At 38.2% G+C, this 21,085-nt stretch overlaps 1 protein-coding gene across 2 annotated transcripts in view; it reads left to right on the forward strand.

Moving 5' to 3' along the window:
- The first annotated feature begins 2,108 nt into the window (after positions 1-2,108).
- The window catches only part of Elapor2 (endosome-lysosome associated apoptosis and autophagy regulator family member 2), a 159,357-nt gene continuing 140,380 nt past the window's right edge, over positions 2,109-21,085 (forward strand). Inside the window, exon 1 of one of the 2 annotated variants that reach the window (XM_078040123.1) lies at positions 2,109-2,505. In XM_078040123.1, the coding sequence (XP_077896249.1) occupies positions 2,305-2,505 (201 nt within the window). In that variant the 5' untranslated portion in view covers positions 2,109-2,304. The remainder of the gene's footprint in view (positions 2,506-21,085) is intronic. The other variant, XM_078040122.1, reaches the window with a different exon arrangement.

A 21,085-nucleotide genomic window follows, 5' to 3' on the forward strand; every position in this document is an offset into this window, starting at 1 on the left:
TGACTCATGAATGGATTAACCCATTGATGGGTTCATGATTGAATGGATATTGTGGAGCCTAGTCAGAGGAAGCAGTAACTGGGAATGTGCCCTGGAAGGGTATATCTTGTTTTTTGCCCCCTCCACAGTTTCTCTCTCTCTCTCTCTCTCTCTCTCTCTCTCTCTCTCTCTCTCTCTCTCTCTCTCCTTCCTGATAACCCTGGATGAACAGTTTTGTTCTGCCTCACCCTTCCTGCCATGATATCCCTCCTTGCTTCAGGCCCAAAGCAATGGAGGTAGCTGCTCATGGTGTACAACCTCTAAAACTGGACCCCAAATAAATTTTTCCTCCTTTAAGTAGATGTTCTGAAGTATTTTGTCACAGTGCCAGAAAGTTAACATAATCACTAATAATAAAAATACATTTAAAAATACTAATAAGAGCATATTTCTCTTCTACCAAAATGGCAGATATTTAAAGTATCATAATCTAATGTGATGTGACATAAATACTCATAAACTACTGGGAACAGTTGATAGTATTGTTTTGGAGAGAATTTATGCATTGTTCATGAAAAACTTTAAAAATGTACATACCCTATGAACTAATGATATCAATTCTGGAAAAGTATCACGAAAAATTGAAAAATATGAAAAAAAGAAAGTTTAAAAATATGCACATAGTTTATGTATTAAGGACATTCATTCTAGAATTATTTATAACATTGAATACTTGAGAAACAATGCCTAATAGCCAATAGTAAATTATATATTTCCAAAAAGTAGAAGATATTATGCAATTATTAAAATTGTATTGTTGGAGACTTTAATCACTTGAGAAAGTACTCACGTTTTTAAGTAAAAAGTATAAGCAAAATTATTTACAAATTATTATTCCAATTTTGGAGTACACACAGAGTTAATAAAACAAGAAGGAAATATCTACAAATATTAATACCATTAATAATAGTGGCGTCTTCTTTGGGTAGTGGGATCCATGGTGATTTTTATATTCTTCCTAATATTCTTTAGTATTTTCCAAAATGTTTACAATAAACAGAATACATATGCATCACATATATTTTGCACTATATATCTACATATTTATAACTATATGTTTATACCTACATCTAGGTATATTTATTTTTCTCTCTCCCTATATATCTGAACATACACATATGTATATAGAGAGTGTTTCACTTGAAAATGTTTATTAAGCTGATATTAGAGAGAAGGCTGCAGACAGAATCAGGTCAATTTATGTTTTGTGTGACAGGTAGATTTCTTCAGGTAATCAATTGTCAAAAATTTGGGCTTCTTTTTGAACAGGATAACTAACTCATTCACAGAATTTTAGACCGAGAAGGCACCCTGGAGATCCCAGCTACCAAGGTCTGTCCATCATGTTCACACTTGGTTCCCACTACCTAGTTCAGTTACCCCAGTCTTTCTACAGGAGAAGCTGCTTTCTCCAGAAACAAAACGGCTTACTTGCCCAAGGTTACACATCCCGGGGAAAATAACACCAGTATCAGCAATAATTAGGATTACTATTATTATTAGTACTTATCACATCTACTATGTTCCAGGCACTCTTCTAAGTGCTTTATGTGCATCAACTTATTTAACACTTATAACAACTCTCCAGTATTGTTATTATTTTCACTAAATAGGCGAGAAACGGAATCACACACTACATCTTTTACCTCAGTCCTCTGTCCTACCCGCCATTTCCTACAAACCCTAATCACCTAGAAATTGGATCCAAGGCTGGCCCACATGGGTCTTTCAAGTGCGTCCCTAGGTTACTTCTCTCTGTGTGCATGACTGGGGAGATTTTAAAGACCCGCTGTATGAAAATAATGTCCTGATGACCTGTATTACTCGGGCTTCATCCCTGGAGCGTCCCTACTGCTGCTCCGTGGGGACCAAGATATAGGAAACACTCCGGGGGTCACCGGCCTGTCTCATCCTCTGTCTTGCAACGAAGCTCCCCGCTCCGGCGGCAGGGCATCCCCTCCAGGCAAGCGGCGCTGGGCCTTAGCCCCTGCCCGCGCCACCTGCTCCCCGGCGCCCGCGTCCCCGCCCCGCGTCCCGCCCCCGCGCCGCGCCCGCGTCCCGCGGTCCCTCCCTCCGGCGTGACGGGAGCACCGGCGCCAGCTGCCCGGGCAGCCAGCGCAGCGGAGCTGTCAGCAGGCGCACTGACAGGGGCGAGCGAGCGCGGAGCCCAGGGAGCGCACCCTCCTCGCAGCCAGGGAACCGGAGCTGCCGCCCCACCTGGGGAGGCTGCCTTCCTGTCCGCCGGCCGACCACCGCGGGACGGAGATGCTGCTGCTCGCCCTGCTGCAGGAGCGGGGCGGGGGCCGGGGGCGGCCGGCGGGGATGCCCCGCCGCGGGCGCGCGCCGCCCTGGAGCCTCGCCTGGATTTGCTGCTGGGTTTTCGCCGGCTGTCAGGCGGCCTGGGCTGGGGACTTGCCCTCCTCCTCCTCCTCCTCCTCCAGCCGCCCGCTTCCTCCTTGCCAGGAGGTGAGCAGCACCTGGTCCCTTACCTGGAGTTTGCCGAGAGGGCGGGGGAGGGGTTGACTGTTTATTTCTTCATTTGCCTTCGTCACCTTTTTCCTTGTTGGAGGACAGGGTTTTCGTTTTGTTTCAAGGGATGAAGTTGACCGCCCCTGGTAGCTGGCCTGGAGAGGGTGTGTGGCTTTGATGCCTATCTGGTGATGTTTTCTGTTCGCGCTTATTTTTTTCGGGGGCGGCTGCGGCGGGGGGGTCGGCTCTGAAGGACTTTGCGGTGCCCTCTTTTGGAGGGTCAGGTTTGAGGACTTGGGGTCGAGGGAGACGTTTCGACAAGGGGAGGAGACTGGGGAAGCCCCGCCAGTGAGAATTGGAGAACTATCTCATTACAGTTTTTCCTGAGACCCAGATACAGACTCAGGAGGGTTTCCCGCGCCTCCCCCTTTTCTCCACTCCCAAGTGTCTACAAAGGTTTTCGTCTTACTTCCCTGTGCTCACCTTCCTGATAAGGCCCTGGGGAACTGCTAAGCCTGTGTGTAGTGTCATTTGGCATTCTTCTGGCAAAATATGGATATAAATTGGTTAGGAAAAAAAAAAGAGTATACTTGGAGAAGAGGCGGGCTGGTGATGTAGAAAATTAGAAAAGACAGAGTGAATATGCTCCTTTTGGGAGGTGCTTAATCACCTGGCTGAAGCTGTGCAGCTGTGCATTTTATAGATTGAGATTATTGTGAATTTACATCCAAGAAGGATAATTTATGGGTGATGAGATTTCCTCTAGGTTTTAGGGGAACATGACTTAGTGTACCAAAAATTTACAGGGGGTGTCATCGTTTGGTACTTGTATTAGGTGTTTATCATTTAAATGTTCTAGAAAGTGCATCCTCTTAATAAAAATCAATGAGGGGAAGGAAGCAACATTTCTGACCTACTTTGAATGATTACATTGAAGAGGATATGAGAGGTGGGTCCTGTTTTTAGGAAGATTGCTAGGAATCAGGGTGATGGGGCATTTGAACTTAAGCAGCAAAAATAAGTTAGCCAATATCCCCTCTGGGAAGAAAGCCCAGAGCTTATTTCTTGTGTAGATTGTTATAACTTCTGAATTTTACACAGGTTTGATTGAGAGAGGATCTGCATTCTTGACATCACCATCATCCATGGATTTTCAGCTTCCTTTCTCATAATACAAGTCCCAGGACAGCCTGAAATGAAAGAGAATTAGATCAAAGGCTTGTGTGGGAAGACACAGAAGTGTTGTGATAGGGGAAATCAGGGCATGCTCTCAATAAACAGCTGTATTTAATTTCAGAGTTTTTAGTATAATTAGTTTAATATGTATTCCACAACTTTATCACCTGAGAATAATCCATTCTTCCAGGTTTCTACGGAGAGTGCTCCTTGGACATCTTCAGTTTGAGCAGTTGTGACAGTAGAAACTTTATCCTTTACCCCCATCCTCCAACACCCATCAGTCCCAATATGCAGAATGTGTGTTTTCTGAAGTGAAAAGTCTTCAAGCTTCTTGTAACATTAATTCTTAAGTAATGAAGAATCTGTTCAAAATAGGTGAAGGTCAAGGGCAGTAGAGGATATACTTTGGTCACTACAACCAGACTAATCCTTGAGATGAGCAAATGTTCTATACACATGTACCCAGTCGGAACAGAGTATAAGTCTACAACCCAAGGCAGAAGCATGGAAAGAGAAGTAGGGAGATGATAGAAGGCTCAGGAAGGCCTTGTTAAGTCAATCCCAGCTTTTTATTGGTTTTAGAAATTGCCTGTGATTTATCCTTTTAGCTCTCAAATTTGACTTTTCCTTCTGACAATAGGAATAGTAAAATGTACAGGAGGATGCTACTGAGCCTGCTTGTGGCTAGCTGTGTTTTTAGAAATGGTCACAGTTCCATTTATATTCCTCTTGATGACTAACAGAATTATAAGATCATTAACTGTGAATTGAGTTCCTTTGGAAATAGAAAAGGCCTAGTGGCCTTCCAGGGACAATATCTGCTTTTCCCTAGTCTTACCAGCTGAGCTAATATGCAAACTTTATTGTTTCACTGTGGCATTGTTTTATTGTTTTATTGTTTCATTGTGGCAAGAGTAAAGCACGGAAGGCAAGGGATTTTCAGGCTTTAAGGGTAAGGTTATTTGGAGGGGCATGCCCTTGAGCTTAGTGCTTTCTTCTGATATACAGCTGTGGAAGTGTGGGCCCAACTCCTGTGAACAAAGAGACAGTTACAGTAACTGCTGTGTGTCACTGCTGCGAGTTTGTCCCTTTGCACTCTTTGTTAATATTAGAGGAAGTGAAAGCTGGATACAAAGGATAGGGCTATGAGGTGGGGAAGAGAGTAAGACCAGTTAAAGTGAGAGGTTTTGAGGATGGAAACTAAAGCCAACTCTTGATTTGAGAGCATGTTGAGGAGTATGGAAAAATCTGGAGGTCATTCTAAACCTTGTTTGTCTCATCATCATTTATAAAAGTACTCCTGCTTACCTAAGTTACAAAGTCTAGCAGTTTCTTTGCCTAGTTGTAGAGAAGAGCAATGAAAGGAAAGGGAGCACAGAAAATTGGCCTGGGAGTAATCTAGTGATGATTGCCTGAGAGCAGAAAAAGGCCCTTCAAAAAGACAACTGGGTATGAGTAAAAGTTTCACTTAAACTCTTGCAAAGGATTGGACTCTGGGGTGAAATTCATTAAAAAAAAATCAGCTTCCTTTATCAGTGTCCTTGGATTATGGAGTTGAAAAGGAGAGAAAAATATGATTGCTTTGGAATGTTCAGCTGGTGATCAAATCAACAGGATGGAAGTATAGGCACAAACAGGAAGTGATAGTTTGGAAGAGAGAAAAAAAATGTAAAGTCAATGTACCAGCAGATAAAGAACAAGAATGGGATGTGACTTTGGTAATTGGTATTCAAAGAAAAAAAGGACCATACATCAGAAGTACTTGAGCTTTCATATGGAGGAATTTACAGAAGGTATTTTCTGGGTATCTGTTTTTCAATTGTAAAATAAAAGTAATACAAAATGACCTACTTACTTTATTGTGAGGATGAGATTAATATATTAAAGGAAAACATCTATGTAAATATAAGAGTTCTTTATTGTTAGATTAGCAGAGCTAGATGCTATTATTTCAGCAAGGGTCTACAGCGAGCCTTCAAAGGTTCAGAGGATAGGTCTATCTGAGAATTGAAATGGGATTTTTGACTCAGTGAATAAAAGGACTTAATTGGGCTGCCAGAAGAAAAAAATAAAAAGGCCAGAAGATGATTCAGAGTTGGAGTAGGGTATTAAAAGATAGAGTACATGAGAGGAAAAAGAACAGAACTAAGTGGATTATGTATGCATTATTTAAATTTGGTAAATTAAATCACGTGATAGCTGATTCTTAGTTCACTGCTCTAAAATCTTGCATAATGTGATTCTGCTGGTCTGTTTGAATCTTTATTGAATGATGACTTTCCAACAGTTTTTTATTTCACAAATATTTATTCTGCTTATACTGTATTGCAAGCAAAATGTCATGATGTAAAATCACACACACAAAAAATATGCATAGGTAAGGATGAGACAGATATGTAAATGAACAACTGCAATTAAGGGATTTGGTGCCACAAAAGAGGAGAGGGGCAGTCAAATCTCCTGGGGAGGATCAAAAAAGATCCTACTCACACTTTCTACAGAGGAAGCGAATGACGCATGAAAAATGAGTAGGAATTTGCCAAAAGACAAGGTTCAGGTGTGTTCTGGTTTGGGGAAAGCTGTTTCCATATAGAGCATAGACTGAAAAAGGACAGAAGTACAAAACTGCTTTGTGTTATAATTGGTTATCACTGGAGTACAGTGTACAATGAGAAGCTTAATGAAAATGAATCTGAGAGGCAGGCAGGAGCTGATCCCAAGGGACCTTTTATTATGCTGAGAAGCTGATCTTCATTTGGTAGGTAAGGATTTAAAAAGCAGGAGTAACATGCTTTAGTTTGGCAATGGTATGGAGGCCCCATTAGAACGGAGGAAATAGGAAGAGGTGTGACTTCTTAGGAGGTGATTGTAATAGTTCAGGTAAAGAATGGCAGATCCTCAATTAGGGAGTAGCAATGAAGGGGGGTAAGAGGGCTTAATTTAGGAGATAGAATTGACAGTAAATGGATATAAGATTGAAGGAGTAAGATACTCTGGCATGATTAGAGAAAGTTGCTTCTAACCTCCAGGTGATCCAGTATGAGGGAGATGAGATAAGGAACTTCCTTCTGGAGAGTGTGACTTTGAGTGGTTCAATCAGCAATTAGGGTGTCAGGCCCTGTTGCTCCGGAGCAGAGCATGGTCTGGACTGGTGCAGAGATCTCAGAATCACTTGATGGGAAGGTGCACTGAAACTACTGTGTTAGCAGAAATCCAAATCATCCAGGGAGAACAAAGGTCAAAGATAGGACTTGATTTTTGGCTAATGTTAAAGAAAACAGAAATTGAGGAAATGCAAAGGCAATGACTAGAAAGGAAGAAATATGACAGGATGAAGTTTTGAGGTAAAGGAGAACAGCTTTGAAGAAGAAAGGGCTGGTTTTGTGTCAGTTGCCCAAAGAATTCCTGATAAAATGAGGACTGGAAAGAGAAGATTGAATTTGCCAATTATGTCTCTGGTACTTTGTGCCAGAATAATTCCTGGGGGGTAGAGGAGATGAGTTAACATTAATGGGAGGTAAGGCCATGGAGATAGGGTAGAATTGTGTTACATGGCCTCCCTAGATTTGGTAAGATAGTGGGGCTTCTAAGTCTACATAAATCAGAAGGATGATAAATGGCCATGTTTTCTATTCCACACTATTCCTCAAAACAGTTGAGAAATATCCTTTGTGCAGGAAATCCCTGTAAGTCATGGGCTATGGGGAAAGGTGACAGAAATTCTAGAGTCATACTGTCACTGAAGGAGTTAGGACTCTGCTTCTGTTTTTAAGCAGTTAACATAATTAATCTTGCCTGTTACCCTGTGGAGGTGAATTTTCCATTTTGAGTTCTTATGCTCAGAACCATTTCTCATGTTTTAGGCAAATGTGAGCAAGTATTCACACCATCAATATTTACAATGTAAAACTAAGAGTTGACAGATCTGTGAAGTGTCATATTTTAGCACAGGGGATGGAAATAGCAGAACATAGTACAGAGTGGCACGCTTTCCTTTCACAGTGTATTCTTCAGCAATGTCTTGGTTTTTATTCTTTATTGTTAGAAAATACAAGTGAAATTTTGGTTGCCTTTTAATTCCCTTTGAAGAAACCATGCATAATTCTCTTTTGTCTTTCTGAATATGTTATATATAGTATTTTAGTATTCAATACATATTTGTTATGTAATTATGTACCAGGTATGGATACTAAAATAACACACACACACACACACACACACACACACACACACACACACACACAGGCCCTGCCCACATAGAGCTTTGTAATCTCTTGGCAGATTAAAAACAAGCCCACATATCCTGTATTTACATTTGCAAGCACAATAACAAAAAAATCACTGTGTGCAGTGGGAGTGTAGCCACCCTAGTTGGGGTAAGAGACCAGAGATTCCTCTGGAAAAGCTAATACCCAAAGGATGAATAGGAGTTTATTGTATGAAGGTCATTGCTGATGGTGAGAGAGCTTCTCAGACAGAAGAAGCCTCCTGGCCTAGATCAATTCCAAGACCCTCCCTTAACTCTTCCTGAACTACAAAAGGCAATAGATCTTTTTTCTTATCTGAATTTTAGTCAGAACATTTGATTTACTCTTTGGCATCCATATACTGTCCTACAGTGTTGCATATACATAGGGTCACCCTGTATGGATTGGTGAATTGTGTTCTGTATAAGGGCACACAGCTGAGAGGAAGGAGGAACTAGAAACCATTCAGGGCTCGGTGTGCCCAGCCATCTGCCCTGGCATAGGCCAGCATTCATTGAGAGGAAGGGGTACCTTGTTCCAATTCATATCCCAAAGGGGGCACAATTTTAAAAATCACACAGAGATACCATGTATTTCACCAGAGACTTTGAACACACATACATTGTTTTCCCCAAATATGTATAGTATATATACACACATATACACACACACACATACATACCTTCATATGTATGTGTGTGTGTGTATTTGGTACCAGGGATTGAACACAAGGGTGCTTAACCATGGAGCCACATTCCCCAGACCTTTTTATGTTTTATTTAAAAACAGGGTCTCATTACATTGCTTAGGGCCTCATTAGGTTTGCTAAGGCTGGCTATGATCTTTCGATCCTTCTACCTCAGCTTCTAGGGCCGTAGGGATTACAGGCATGTGCCACTGCACCCAGCTCCATATATTTTTGTTTAAGGCACTTTAAGAGTTTTAAAACTAAGTAAAAACACAGGTCTTCTTCTCTGGAAGAACTAATCATTGCCTTAAAATTGCAGTAAGTAGTTGGTTTATGATTTTTCAGCTATATGAAGGAATTGATCTTTATGGTACATTTAATCATAATTTGTACTTCTCTCAATTGAACCAGATTTAAGACTCTGAAATAGATACCCAGGGATCAGAATATACTGAAATTTATTCTTAGTTTACAACTTTGGATTTGAAGATACTATGTGTTACCCTTACTCAAAGCTTTGCTCTTATAGGCTCTTTTCTAGGTCATTGATTCTGAAAGTGTGGAGGATCAGTAGAGTCAAAATTACCCCCAGATTATCAAAAATGCAAATTCGTGGGCTCTGCACACAACGTTCTGAAACAGAAACTCTGGGGTTGAGACCCAGCATTCTGTATTACAAGCAGCTCATCTGGTATATGCTTCACTCTGAAGTAGAAGGACCACTGAATAAAGATACATAGTTTAGTGGCCTGAAACCCAGGGAGCTGTTTCATTGCTAGAATTCCTTAAATTGTCACCCACCTGATTTCCGGCTTCTGCAGGGCATCTTAGAAATTTGTTAAGTAATTACATCAAGTGGACCATGAGATCTCCTTTATTTAAAAAAAATTCTTTTAGTTGTAGATGAACACAATATCTATATTTTATTTATTCATTTTTATTTGGTGCTGTGTATTAAACCCAGTTCCTCATATGTGCTAGGCCAGACTCCACCACTGCGCCACAACCCCAGACCTCTCCTGTTCTTATGAAGAACCTCAGCCAGTGTTTCTGTGTTACCTTCTATATACCAGTATCCATGCAAAACACTTAAAATAAGACGCAGAGGATTTCGTTACTAAGCTGTAGGAGTTCACAGGCTGATAGAAGCAGCAATCATGGAAATCAATAAATATCTTTCCCTAGAAATGTATTAGAATAGAAATACCTAGTAATATTAAGAGAGGATGGGCAGTCTTCTTGATAAATATTTTCCAGTGTTTGCTACTTACAGGTGCGTGCGTGTGTGTGTGCGTGTGTGTGTGTGTGTGTGTATGTGTGTGTGTTTACATTTTTTCCCTGATGCAAGTGTCTTTTGATGGACTATAAGCAGTATTGATAATAATTAAAGAACCTGATTCAAACCTGAGTCTTGCCGCTGGTCTATGCGCCTTTGAGCACATCAACCTTTCTGTATCTTTCTTTGCTGAAAATGCAGATAATAAATCCTACCTCTTCTATGTTAGAGTTGCTGTGAGGATCAAGCTAATGCATTTGAAAATTCTTTATGAATTCCAGTGCAATGGGTAATATTGGTTATAGTTCTCATAAGTGAAGAGCAATGTTTCTATGGTATTGGGTTGAAGAGTGAAAGAAAGAGAGAATATAGGTAGACTAATTTTTTATTTACCAAAGTATTCTTTAGGAGTACTCTTTCCTAACTATAAAAGTTGTGAGTAAATTGCCCTGTCTTCACTAAAATGTTCACTTGGTTTCAGGCAAACAATACTCCTGGTTTTTCTCTTACCCCATTATCATCCCTTTTAGTCTTTGAAGGGCCTCCTTGTCTCCCTGACTTCTTTCCATGGGCACATTTCAGGGCTCAATCCTTGGCCTTTCCATCTTTTCTGTCATTCTCACACTATTGGCGATGTCACTCAGCCTCTTGGATTTAAATAACACTGACTTGTGGATAGCTCCCAAATTTACATCTCCTGTGTGGACCATCCCTGGATTCCTATCAAACATAGCCTTTTAACACTTGGATAGGTAGCTCAAATCTCATATTCCCGAACTGAGTTCCTAATACTTGCTCCAAACCTACTCAGAATTTCCCTATTTTATTTAGGTGCAACTCCTCCCTATTTTATTTAGGTGTAGCTCCCTTGAGGCTCCATCTACTTGTTTGTCTTCAGTATCTTGCATCCAACCTATTAGCAGTTTCTCTTGTCTGTGCTTTAAAATAGATAGATTGGGGACTTGTACCACTTTGCCTGTGACTTCTGGATTACAACACTATCATATTTTACTTGAGCTTTTGTGATAACTTCCCATTTTGATGGTTCAGTACAGCCAAGAGATCACATTAAAACCTATGTAAGATCATGTTACTCTTCAGCTTGAAACCTATGTAAGATCATGTTACTCTTCAGCTTGAAACCCTTATAAGACTTCATTCAGAATCACAGCTCTGATGGTGGTCCTTTGGGCCTTCTTGAAGCCTTGAATATTACCTATTATCACTCTCCCTGTCTTACTCTGTTTTGTCCTGCTACATCAGAATATTACAGATGGGTTGATTTATAATAAATAAAATGTTTGGCTAACAGTTCTGGGGGTGAAGAAGTTGAAAACCAAAGAGCTGCATCTGGTGAAGGCCTCTTGCTGTACCACTGAAGGTGAAGTGGTAAGAGAGAGCAAGAATGAGCAAGAGGGGCCTGAACTTTCCCTTTCACAACAAACTCATTCCTGTGATAATAGCATCGTCCCTTCATAGAGTGGAGCCTTCATGACCTGGATGCCTCCTGTTTAGGCCCCACCTCCAGAACACCGCATTAGGGATTAAGTTTCTAATGCATGAATTTTGGGAAGCACCTTTAAACAGAAGTGCCTCCTATTTTTCACTCTGCTTAACCTACCCTGGTCTCCTTGCTCTTTCTAGAAAATGTTATATGAGCTCTTTTCTCATATAACATATTTTCTATTGTCTCTTTCTTCTACCTGGAACACTCTTCCCTCAGGTATTGTAGGAGGCTTTTTTCATCATGTACTTCAGGTTTCTATTCAATCATTACCTTCTCAGTCAGGCTTTCCTTAGCCACCTGTTTAAAATCCCACCCCCTTTCTCTCTCCATCCATTTCATGCTTTTAGTTTTCTCTGTAGCACTTTCAGTATCCATAATAAAATATATTTGAATCACTTATACTATTTATGACTCCTCCCTCTCTCAGTAATTGTAAGCTCCATAAAATGCTTATGTATGTGTAAACACAAACACACACACACACACCCCCCCCCACACACACACACACTTGGACAGTGCCTGGTACTATATGTATGTATGTTTGTATGTGTGTGTGTGTGTGTGAATAAATTTAATTTTTGATAAGTAGGTTGTTTTTAATTGTAGTATAAGATGTTTACAATAAATAGCAATGTGAAAAATTACCTGAGTTTCTGTGTGGTGGTGCCTGCCTGTAATTCCAGTGGCTCTGGAGGCTGAGGCAGGAGGATTGTAAGTTCAAAGCCAGCCTCAGAAAAAGTGAGGCACTAAGCAACTCAGTGAGACCCTGTCTCTAAATAAAATACAAAATAGGGCTGGGGATGTGGTTCAGTGGTTGAGTGCCCCTGAGTTCAGTCCCCAGTAACATCCCCCTCCCCAATTATCTGGGTTTCTAATTATCGAAATAGATTACTAAGATTTATTAAGATAGATCTAAGATTACTAAGATTTAAGATTTCTGCTGGATATGAATGATAGCCTTACTCTGGAGGATATAAACTATAGCCTAGCCAATATTGAAAACTGTTACTTTTTTACTAATTTGATGGTAGAAAATGCTATGTCATTGTAATGTAATCACTTGTTAGTGTGCTTAGAGAAATGTCACTTAGTTTTTCATATTTCCCTTTTATAGAATTTTTACTTAGGTATTTTTGTTTTTCTTATTATGTGGCTCTTATTTTATAGTACAGATAACATATGTGCACTGAAAATATTCCTTAGATTTTTCTTCTAGTTGTTTTGAGATATATAAATCCTAGAAAAAGCAATTATTTATTTAGACTATACAATAATATGGAATTATATTCCTTAACATATCAAATTGACATTAAAAATATTCTAATCTTTTAAAAATAAATATTTGGTACATAGTACCTTATTAAATTTCTGAAATATATGAAATTTTTCGTGTATTTGGGTGAGAAAAATGTTGAAGCCATTGCAGGGTGTCTAAGAAATTTTGGATTTGGGTTGGCATTTTTTTCTATAAGTGTGTTTTTGAAATTTCAAAGTAGAACTATTTCATTCTTTGTTATTTCTTTTTCAGTGGTCATATGTTTATTTGCCTATCTAGCATTTAATAAGTTCATATCATATATTTCTCATAGAAAAACTCAAAATATGTGATTATGGGACAGATGGTTATTAAATGCAGATATGAAGTTGTGCACAGGGTTGTAAAGAACCACAGAAGGAGCAAATGAATCAAACTAAGGAGCTCTGCAGCACAAGTGATGTTTCAACTCAATTTTGAAGGATTTTCAGAAGTGCTTTATAGGATATGCAGCAGCCCACATATGGCAGTTGAAGATAAAGGTGTGCAACAGTAGAAAGGAACTAAATAATATGACCAGTTCAAGGGCCAGTATGAATGGCATGTGGGTGGGAGTGGCAAGAGGTGCCTAGGTGAAGAGGAAGGCAGAGACTGAGGGGTTTGGAAGGCAGAAAGATTGTTGTTTCTGAGAGTAGAGGAAGATAAAAAGGGTATTATATTTAAGGCAGGAAGATCAGTTAGGCGACTGTTTTATTCTCCTTATGGGAGAAGCAGCAGACAAATGAAAACCCAGAGCTCAGCAAATGGAGAAGGTGGGAGGAGATGGATTTGACAGCTATTAAAGAGATCCCATCTTTAGGAGTCTGTGACTGAGTGATAAATTTCAGTCTCCCATGACTTCTAGGTAGGAAGAAGCTGGGCAAAAGTGGAATGAGTTCAGTGTTGCACATTCAGAGTTTTAAATGCCCATGGGACACTTAAAATATGGTCTCCTGGAGACAGTTAGAGGTACAGGAATGCAGCTGGGACAGCTTGGGAGCCATGAGTTCACGAGAGGCAATTAAAGCTATGGGTGTTGACGAGATCACCTAGGCTGTGAGCACATAGCAAGAGCAGTGTATTGAGGAGGGTGCTTAGGGAAATGCCAGCATTTAAGGAGCAAGCAGAGTGAGAAGCATTTGATGATACTGAGGAGGCACAGCTAGTGGAGTGTGATTAATTAGCATAGGAACTTGCTAGAGGTTGATGGGGAGGGCACCAGTAAATCTGGAGTATGATATAGACATGGTTTTTCTCATATTCAGCAAGGCATTTGTATTGGTCTCATATCCATATGGTCAAGATATAGAAATTTGTGATCAATGGTGGGATACTGGGCAGATTCTTGGCTTTTTAAACAAATGTACACTGAGGTTATTAATTTAAGGAATTGATGCTAAGCTGGAGGAAATTTGCCAATGCAGTATTTTTAGCCTTATTATCTAATCTCTGTCCTGTAAATGTTTTACTACTACCATTTTAAACCAATACTTTCCTTTTGAGAAGGCTATCCAATTTTTTTTTTTAAAATCAAAAGCTGGGAAGCATGCCTAATGAGTTGGAAAGAAGAATTGGGATTCAAAGTGATTTTGAAAGGTTAGAATAATGAGCAAACAAACATAAATATTTTAAAAGTAGACTGTTCTTTTTTATTCTGAAAATTACATGTTTTAGGATGGGGAAATCTTACTTAAAAGTACTTTTGAAGTCACAGATGTCACACGACTGCTAGGAGCAATGATGGAGGGTCTTCTGTTCTGTTGATATGAACAGGGTGATTGATTCATGGAAGGTAGACATTTAACTTGGGTTATGAATTCAACTTAGGTGTGATATTTGCAGAGGGATATTGAAATAAGATGATACTGGCTTCAGATATAAATTAGGTGACTTATTTACAAAGTGTGTCACGTGAGGACTAGTCAGGGGAATTGGGATTTTAGCTTAGAGAAGACTTAAGGGGCCACAATAATGAGCTTCAAACATATTAAGTGCAGTATGGAAGAGGCATTGGTATAATGCTAATTTAGAGTACAAGATTTGGATTAGTAGGTAGCAGACAGAAGAATGCAGGACTGAGTTCATCCAGGAAAGTGTTGTATATCTGTAGGAACTGCTTCTTTGTACTCTAAACATTCAGGGTTCCTGCTTTGAAGGGCCTTTTGGCCTGGGTTGGGTCTATGGAAACAATGAATTTTGGTTACTGCCCTGTGCCTCTATTACCAGAGTGCATTCAATCTGTCCTTGGAGCTTTAATCCTAGAACATTCTTTTCTTTCTGTCATGCTTAGCACTTTATTCTAAGATTGCAACAATGTAAACATAAAACATGCCCTTTTGACATTAATCTCATATCCTAAAATTGAGAACGGAAAGAATTGGCTCTGTCAAATGTAAGCTTAATATATACTTCTACTTGATAGTTCTTGAACTTATCAATAATGCTTACTAGGAAATGACTTGAGCCAAAATAATAATTGATGCTTTAACATATCTGAGCCTGTTATGCTAGGAAAGTGCCTCTCTAGCTAAAGAGCACATAAATATTAGCACAATCTGCTCTTTTTTGTTTCATTTTTTTTTTGCATTTGTCACTTTTTAAAATTAAAAGCAATATATGAGCATTCTAGAAAAATGAAGCAATAAAAATATGCATAACCCCACTAAATAATACTAATCTTAATAGTTTAGCATTTATTATAGGAATAATAATTAATAAAAAAAACAATAGCCAGGTAAAATTTTAAGTGCTTTTTGTGTATGAACTCACTCATCCTGCAAACTATAATGAGTGTGATCCTAACATTTTCTAGTATGACTATTACTTATGATCCCAAGCTGCTACCTAGCATCTACTCTTAATCTGTATTGCCTCTATCATATGTTATCAAGTGTTCTTTGCATATATTACATTACACACATCTACACATTCACAAAATGGGAATATTCAATGAATATAGTGTGGTGATTTTCTTTTGTATCTAAAAATATACTGTAAACTTATTTCCATATTTTGACTCATTAAAAAAATTTTTTTAGGGATACTATGAGTCTCTTTGTCCTCTGGATAGTCAGTTTTTATAATCAGTAATTTGAACAATATATAATTCATTCTTTCTCTTTTGACTTACTTTCTATGCCATGTTTTTATATGTGAGTATATATGAACATATATTCTTTAAAATCTATTATATATATAAAACACATGATACTATTATATATATATATATAAACACATGATACTATTTTATATATATGTGTGTTATATATTGATATATATATATATATCACATGATACACATTAATATGATTTCTTTTGGACTGTTTTTGGGACCAAGATAGCACAAAAAGCTGAGCATGGTGGAACATGCCTATAATCCCGGGGACTCTGGAGGCTGAGGCAGGAAGATTGCAAGTTTAAAGCCAGCCTCAGAAACTTAGTGAGGCCCTAAGCAACTTAGTGAGATCCTGTCTCAAAACAAAAAATAAAAAAGGGCTGGGGGTGTGGCTTAATGGTTAAGTACCCCTAGGTTCAATCCCCAGTACCAAAAAAAGATTGCATGCAGTTTTATAATATGGTTTTATATGATACTGCATGCTTTTCTTTCATTCAAAGATTTCTCAGCTGTTCTTGCTCATTTAGTCTTCTGGTTCAAACTCAGAATACTTTTGAAAAGTTTTGCAATTTCCTTTGGATTTTCTTAAGTCTGCTTATTTAGGAAAAATGTCATCTTTGTAGCATTATCTTGGTTTCGAGGGCATAGTCAGCTTTAGTATTTATTGAGACATTCTGTATCTCTCAGCCTTTGTATTTCTCACTATTTTATTTGGTTAATACCCCCTACAATTTAACCTTTTAATTGATTTTTCCCTGAAAAATCATTGTTATTTTTACAAATGAATATTTAGTTTCTTACAGAGCTGTCTTGTTAATTCTAAAGTTTTGATTAGTTATCTTTGTTTTTCTTGACATCATGTACCATTTATTGAGAAGTTAAACACATGAAACATATTACTTATATTAATAGTACCTCACAGCAATACATATCTCTACATTTAGAGATGAAGAAAATGAAACTCAAAGGTAATTAATAACTTGCAAAAAAAAAAAAAGACAAAACTGGCCAGCCATAAAGATTGGATGTATTTGTCTTCCTGCTACCTCTCCCTCTACAGAACTGATATATGTTCACCATTTGGCATAATTGATTCTTAGAAGCTATGTATTGTGCACCAAGCAGCTATTTACAACTTTTTCCCTGGTAGTCAGTTTCCAATCATTCATTTTTCTCAAAGTAGTACTTCCTTTCTCATGTGTTTCAGAAATCTTTTGTCTCCAGGGTAGATGCCAGTTTTCCACGTTTCAATAAGGAGAGCTCTGTGTACTGCTGCGCTACCCAAATACAAGGTGTGAGGTGGCTGTTGAGCCTCTTCTCTTGAGGATGGCTTCTCTGTGCAGAGTACCTAGCCCAATGTCTTTTGGCAGACAAACTTCCTTCTCATGCTTTGCTGATGAGCTGAGGTAGTCTCATTCTGTCTCTACCAGATTCTTAATTTTGGAGAATTTGTTCTAAAAAGCAGAGCTGTCTGTGGTTCTACCGTGTAAGCAACGTGTGACAAGTACTAGACTAAGGGCATTTTCTGGTACTGTTTTTTTTTTTTTTCTCTACGGTTCTGGAAATAAAGGATGTAATGTAAAGGTAAATTAAGTTGGAACAAGTGTGTGATAGGACTATGTCATATGAAACCAGACATGCAACATTTCAAAACCAAAAAGGCAGACCACCATCGTTGAAAAAACAATGTATACTAAGGAAAAAATCAGAGAAAAAAGTTGGTGGTCTGTAGTTCTTTTTACCACATTTTAATGTTTTTGTTATTTTTATTCCTTTTTTCTTTTGAGATTTTTCCACAGTAATTATAGTCCAGGCATTATTCTAAATGTTTATTCACTGTTTCAAGGACTTTTCAGGGAAAAATTAGTTAAAAGGTTAAATTGCAGGGGGTATCAACCAAATAAAATAGTGAGAAATACAAAGGCTGAGAGATACAGAATGTCTCAATAAATACTGAAGCTGACTATGCCCTCAAAACCAAGATAATGCTACAAAGATGACATTTTTCCTAAATAAGCAGACTTAAGAAAATCCAAAGGAAATTGCAAAACTTTTCAAAAGTATTCTGAGTTTGAACCAGAAGACTAAATGAGCAAGAACAGCTGAGAAATCTTTGAATGAAAGAAAAGCATGCAGTATCATATAAAATCATATTATAAAACTGCATGCAATCTTTTTTTTTTTTTGTACTGGGGATTGAATCTAGGGGTACATAACCACTGAGCTACATCTCCAGCCTGTTTTATTTATTTTTAATTAATTTATTTATTTATATTAAATTTTGAGTCCTGGTCTTGCTATGTTGCTTAGGACCTTGCTAAGTTGCGGAGTCTGGCTTTGAACTCACGATCCTCCTGGTTCAGCCTCTCAAGCATTTTGTATTATTTTGTTGTTGTTCTGAGGATTGAACTCCAGGGCACTTAACAACTGAGTCACATCCCCAGTCCTTTTTTCACATTTTATTTGGACACAGGTTCTCACTGAATTGCTTAGGGCCTAAGTTGCTGAGGCTGGCTTTGAACTTGAGATCCTCCTGTCTCAGCTTCCTGAACTGCTGGAATTATAGACATGCACCACTGTGCCCAGCTCCTTATTCTTAAGTGAATGATAATAATCCTTGAAAGTGTTAGTTGCATAAATTATGGGTAGACTACACCATTGCTTCAATTTAAAAAGAGGTTATTGAAGACTAATTGAAGTATACTAAACTCTGAATATTGGAGTATACATTTTGGTCAGTTTTGACATTGTATACACTTATGAAACTATCATTATACTCAAGATAGTGATTTTCAACATCATGAAAAAATTTCTGGCTCCTTTTGTAATCAAACCCTCCCTCTATTCCAGGCAGCCAATGATTGATATATGCTTTCTGTTATTCCAGATGCAGTTGCCGTTTCTAGAATTATAGATAAATGGAGTCATATGGCATGCATTTTTTTGGGGGGGGGGCTGGCTTCTTTCAATTTGGTCTAATGATTTTGAAGTTTATTCTGTTGTGATGTGTATCAAGTTCATTTCTTTTTATTGCTGGCTAGTATTCTTTAATGGTTGTACCACAATTTGTTATTCCATAAGCTATCTATTAAACTCCTACATGATAATTTAATCCATGAACATTCATTATCCAAATAGGTTGTTTATTAAGTTCAACAGCAGCAGTCTACAATATGTAAGCCCTGTGGGAATGATGAAATTCTGGGAGTCATTTCTGGAGGGAATTTTATACTTCACTCTGTATTTAGTGCTTTTCAGATATATTCTCTTGCTTTCTTCATTTTTGAAGAACTAATCATTCAGTTAGTCAGTGTACATATGCTTGTTTTGAGTAGTCTGCCTGGCTGCCTATATATCATTTCATTATCAATTAATGAACACATGCTCTCAGAGTGCAGGTAGGTATGAATGGTGGATCACATAGCACTCTTTCAGAGGTTAAAAGGAGGACTTTGTGTAGTTCATGGTAATGTAATGGGCAGTTGCATACTCTGGATAATGAAAGCAGATTTTGTGTTTAATTGGAAGGACAACTAAATATATATGTATATTATTTGAAATTATATTGCTATAAGTAAATACAGCAAAATAGCTAGGTTTTATTTAATTTTGGTGGAAGTGATAAGCGTTTGGTTGATATGTTTGAATTTAGAGCAAGATAAGAATTCTTTTAGATTAATGATAGTTCTGCAAGTTTGGGAGTTCCAAAATGGTTTTCTTCTTCTTATTATTATTTTGTTTCTGGAAAACAAAGCATATTGGTACATATCCTATGACTGGATGACATGTCTCAATCTAGGTTTATCTCTTCTTAGAGTTCACCTTCTGTAGCAGAAGGTGATGACCTTGGCAGGACAGGGAGAATGTGTGTAGCTCACTTGACATGATGGTGGTGAGTTCTGCATCTCTATGGTGAACGTAGGTAAAGGCAGGCTAGTATTTAACCTGACCTTCTTTTCAGTTATGAGTCTTGGCCATCCTTTCAAAACCAGACTCTACCTTTATTTCCATAATTTGCTCCTCTTTTTCAAATCCTTAAAGTCTGTTTTTTAATTCTGGTGGTTTTTTCCTAAATCTCCACCAGTGGGTTTTTTGTTTATTTGTTTGTTTTAATGCTCAGTGTACTCTATCTCTCTGTAGCACTTGCTCCTGCTTCTAGGCTGCTCCTTCATGCTTTCCTAGTCTGCAATTTTGTATCTCTCATTGTTACATCCTATTTTTCTTAGCTAGCCATAGTTGCCTTGCGTTTTCTAAAATGTCAGTTATGTCAGAGTTGCACTTTTGGTCTTTTTCTCTTTTTATTGTGTATGTCTTGTCTGAGTGATCATATCCACATTTACTTTTATTAATTCTCATTTTTCTATAAACAGAAGTAATATACTTGTTATAAACAATTTGAATAATTTGAACAAGCAGAAGAGATGACAATCACCTGCAATCCTACCCATGGAGAAGCATACTTATAATTTTTCATCTAATTGTGTGTTTTACCTGCAACCTTTGTTTAAATGACTGCTAAACTGAACATCCAATGCTTAGTTTTATCAAGTTCCAAAAGCAGATTTATAACTCCTTAAACTATGAAAAGAATTGTGAAAAAAATAATTCTTTTCTTTTAGGAACTTATAGTCTAAATGAAGTGATTGTCAGCTCAACTGCATATTAGAATGATAAATCAGTAGTTTATTTCCAGATTAGAAATCTCTGAGGACAGGGTTCAGGCACCAGGTTCCAATGTGTAGTTAGGGTTAAGAATCTCTTGTCTAATGGCTAATTTTCAAATTGTTGTTTATTTAACACTGAATCTAGGCCAAGCCATGTGGTGTTCACTCATTTTTCCAGCAAATATTTATTCAGTCCTTCTTATGTTTATCCCTGATCCAGATACCAGGAATACATCAGAGACCAAAACCACAAGAGTTCCTATTCCTATAGACTAAGATAGAGATTATACAAATACATGGCAGGTGGTGATAAGTCTAGAAAGAAAAATAGGTTACAGAATGGGGTGATATCAAGGAACAATGCTAGAGTGTTTGAGCAATGCCTGAGTGAGGAACAGAGTCAAGCCATGCAGATAACTGGAGAAAGAGCTCCTGGACACAGGGAATGACAAATACAAAGGCCTGTAAGGAGCATACAGATGGTGTGGTCAAAGAAAAGGGAGACATGGTAGGGATGAGGACACAGAGGTCAGATGGTTGGAGTGTGGCAGATCACAAGGTGCTTTTCAGGACAAGTTAACGATTTTGCCTTTTCATCTGAATGAGA

This window comes from Ictidomys tridecemlineatus, chromosome 2 (genome assembly GCF_052094955.1).
Source record: "Ictidomys tridecemlineatus isolate mIctTri1 chromosome 2, mIctTri1.hap1, whole genome shotgun sequence".
NCBI classification, from domain to species: domain Eukaryota; kingdom Metazoa; phylum Chordata; class Mammalia; order Rodentia; family Sciuridae; genus Ictidomys; species Ictidomys tridecemlineatus.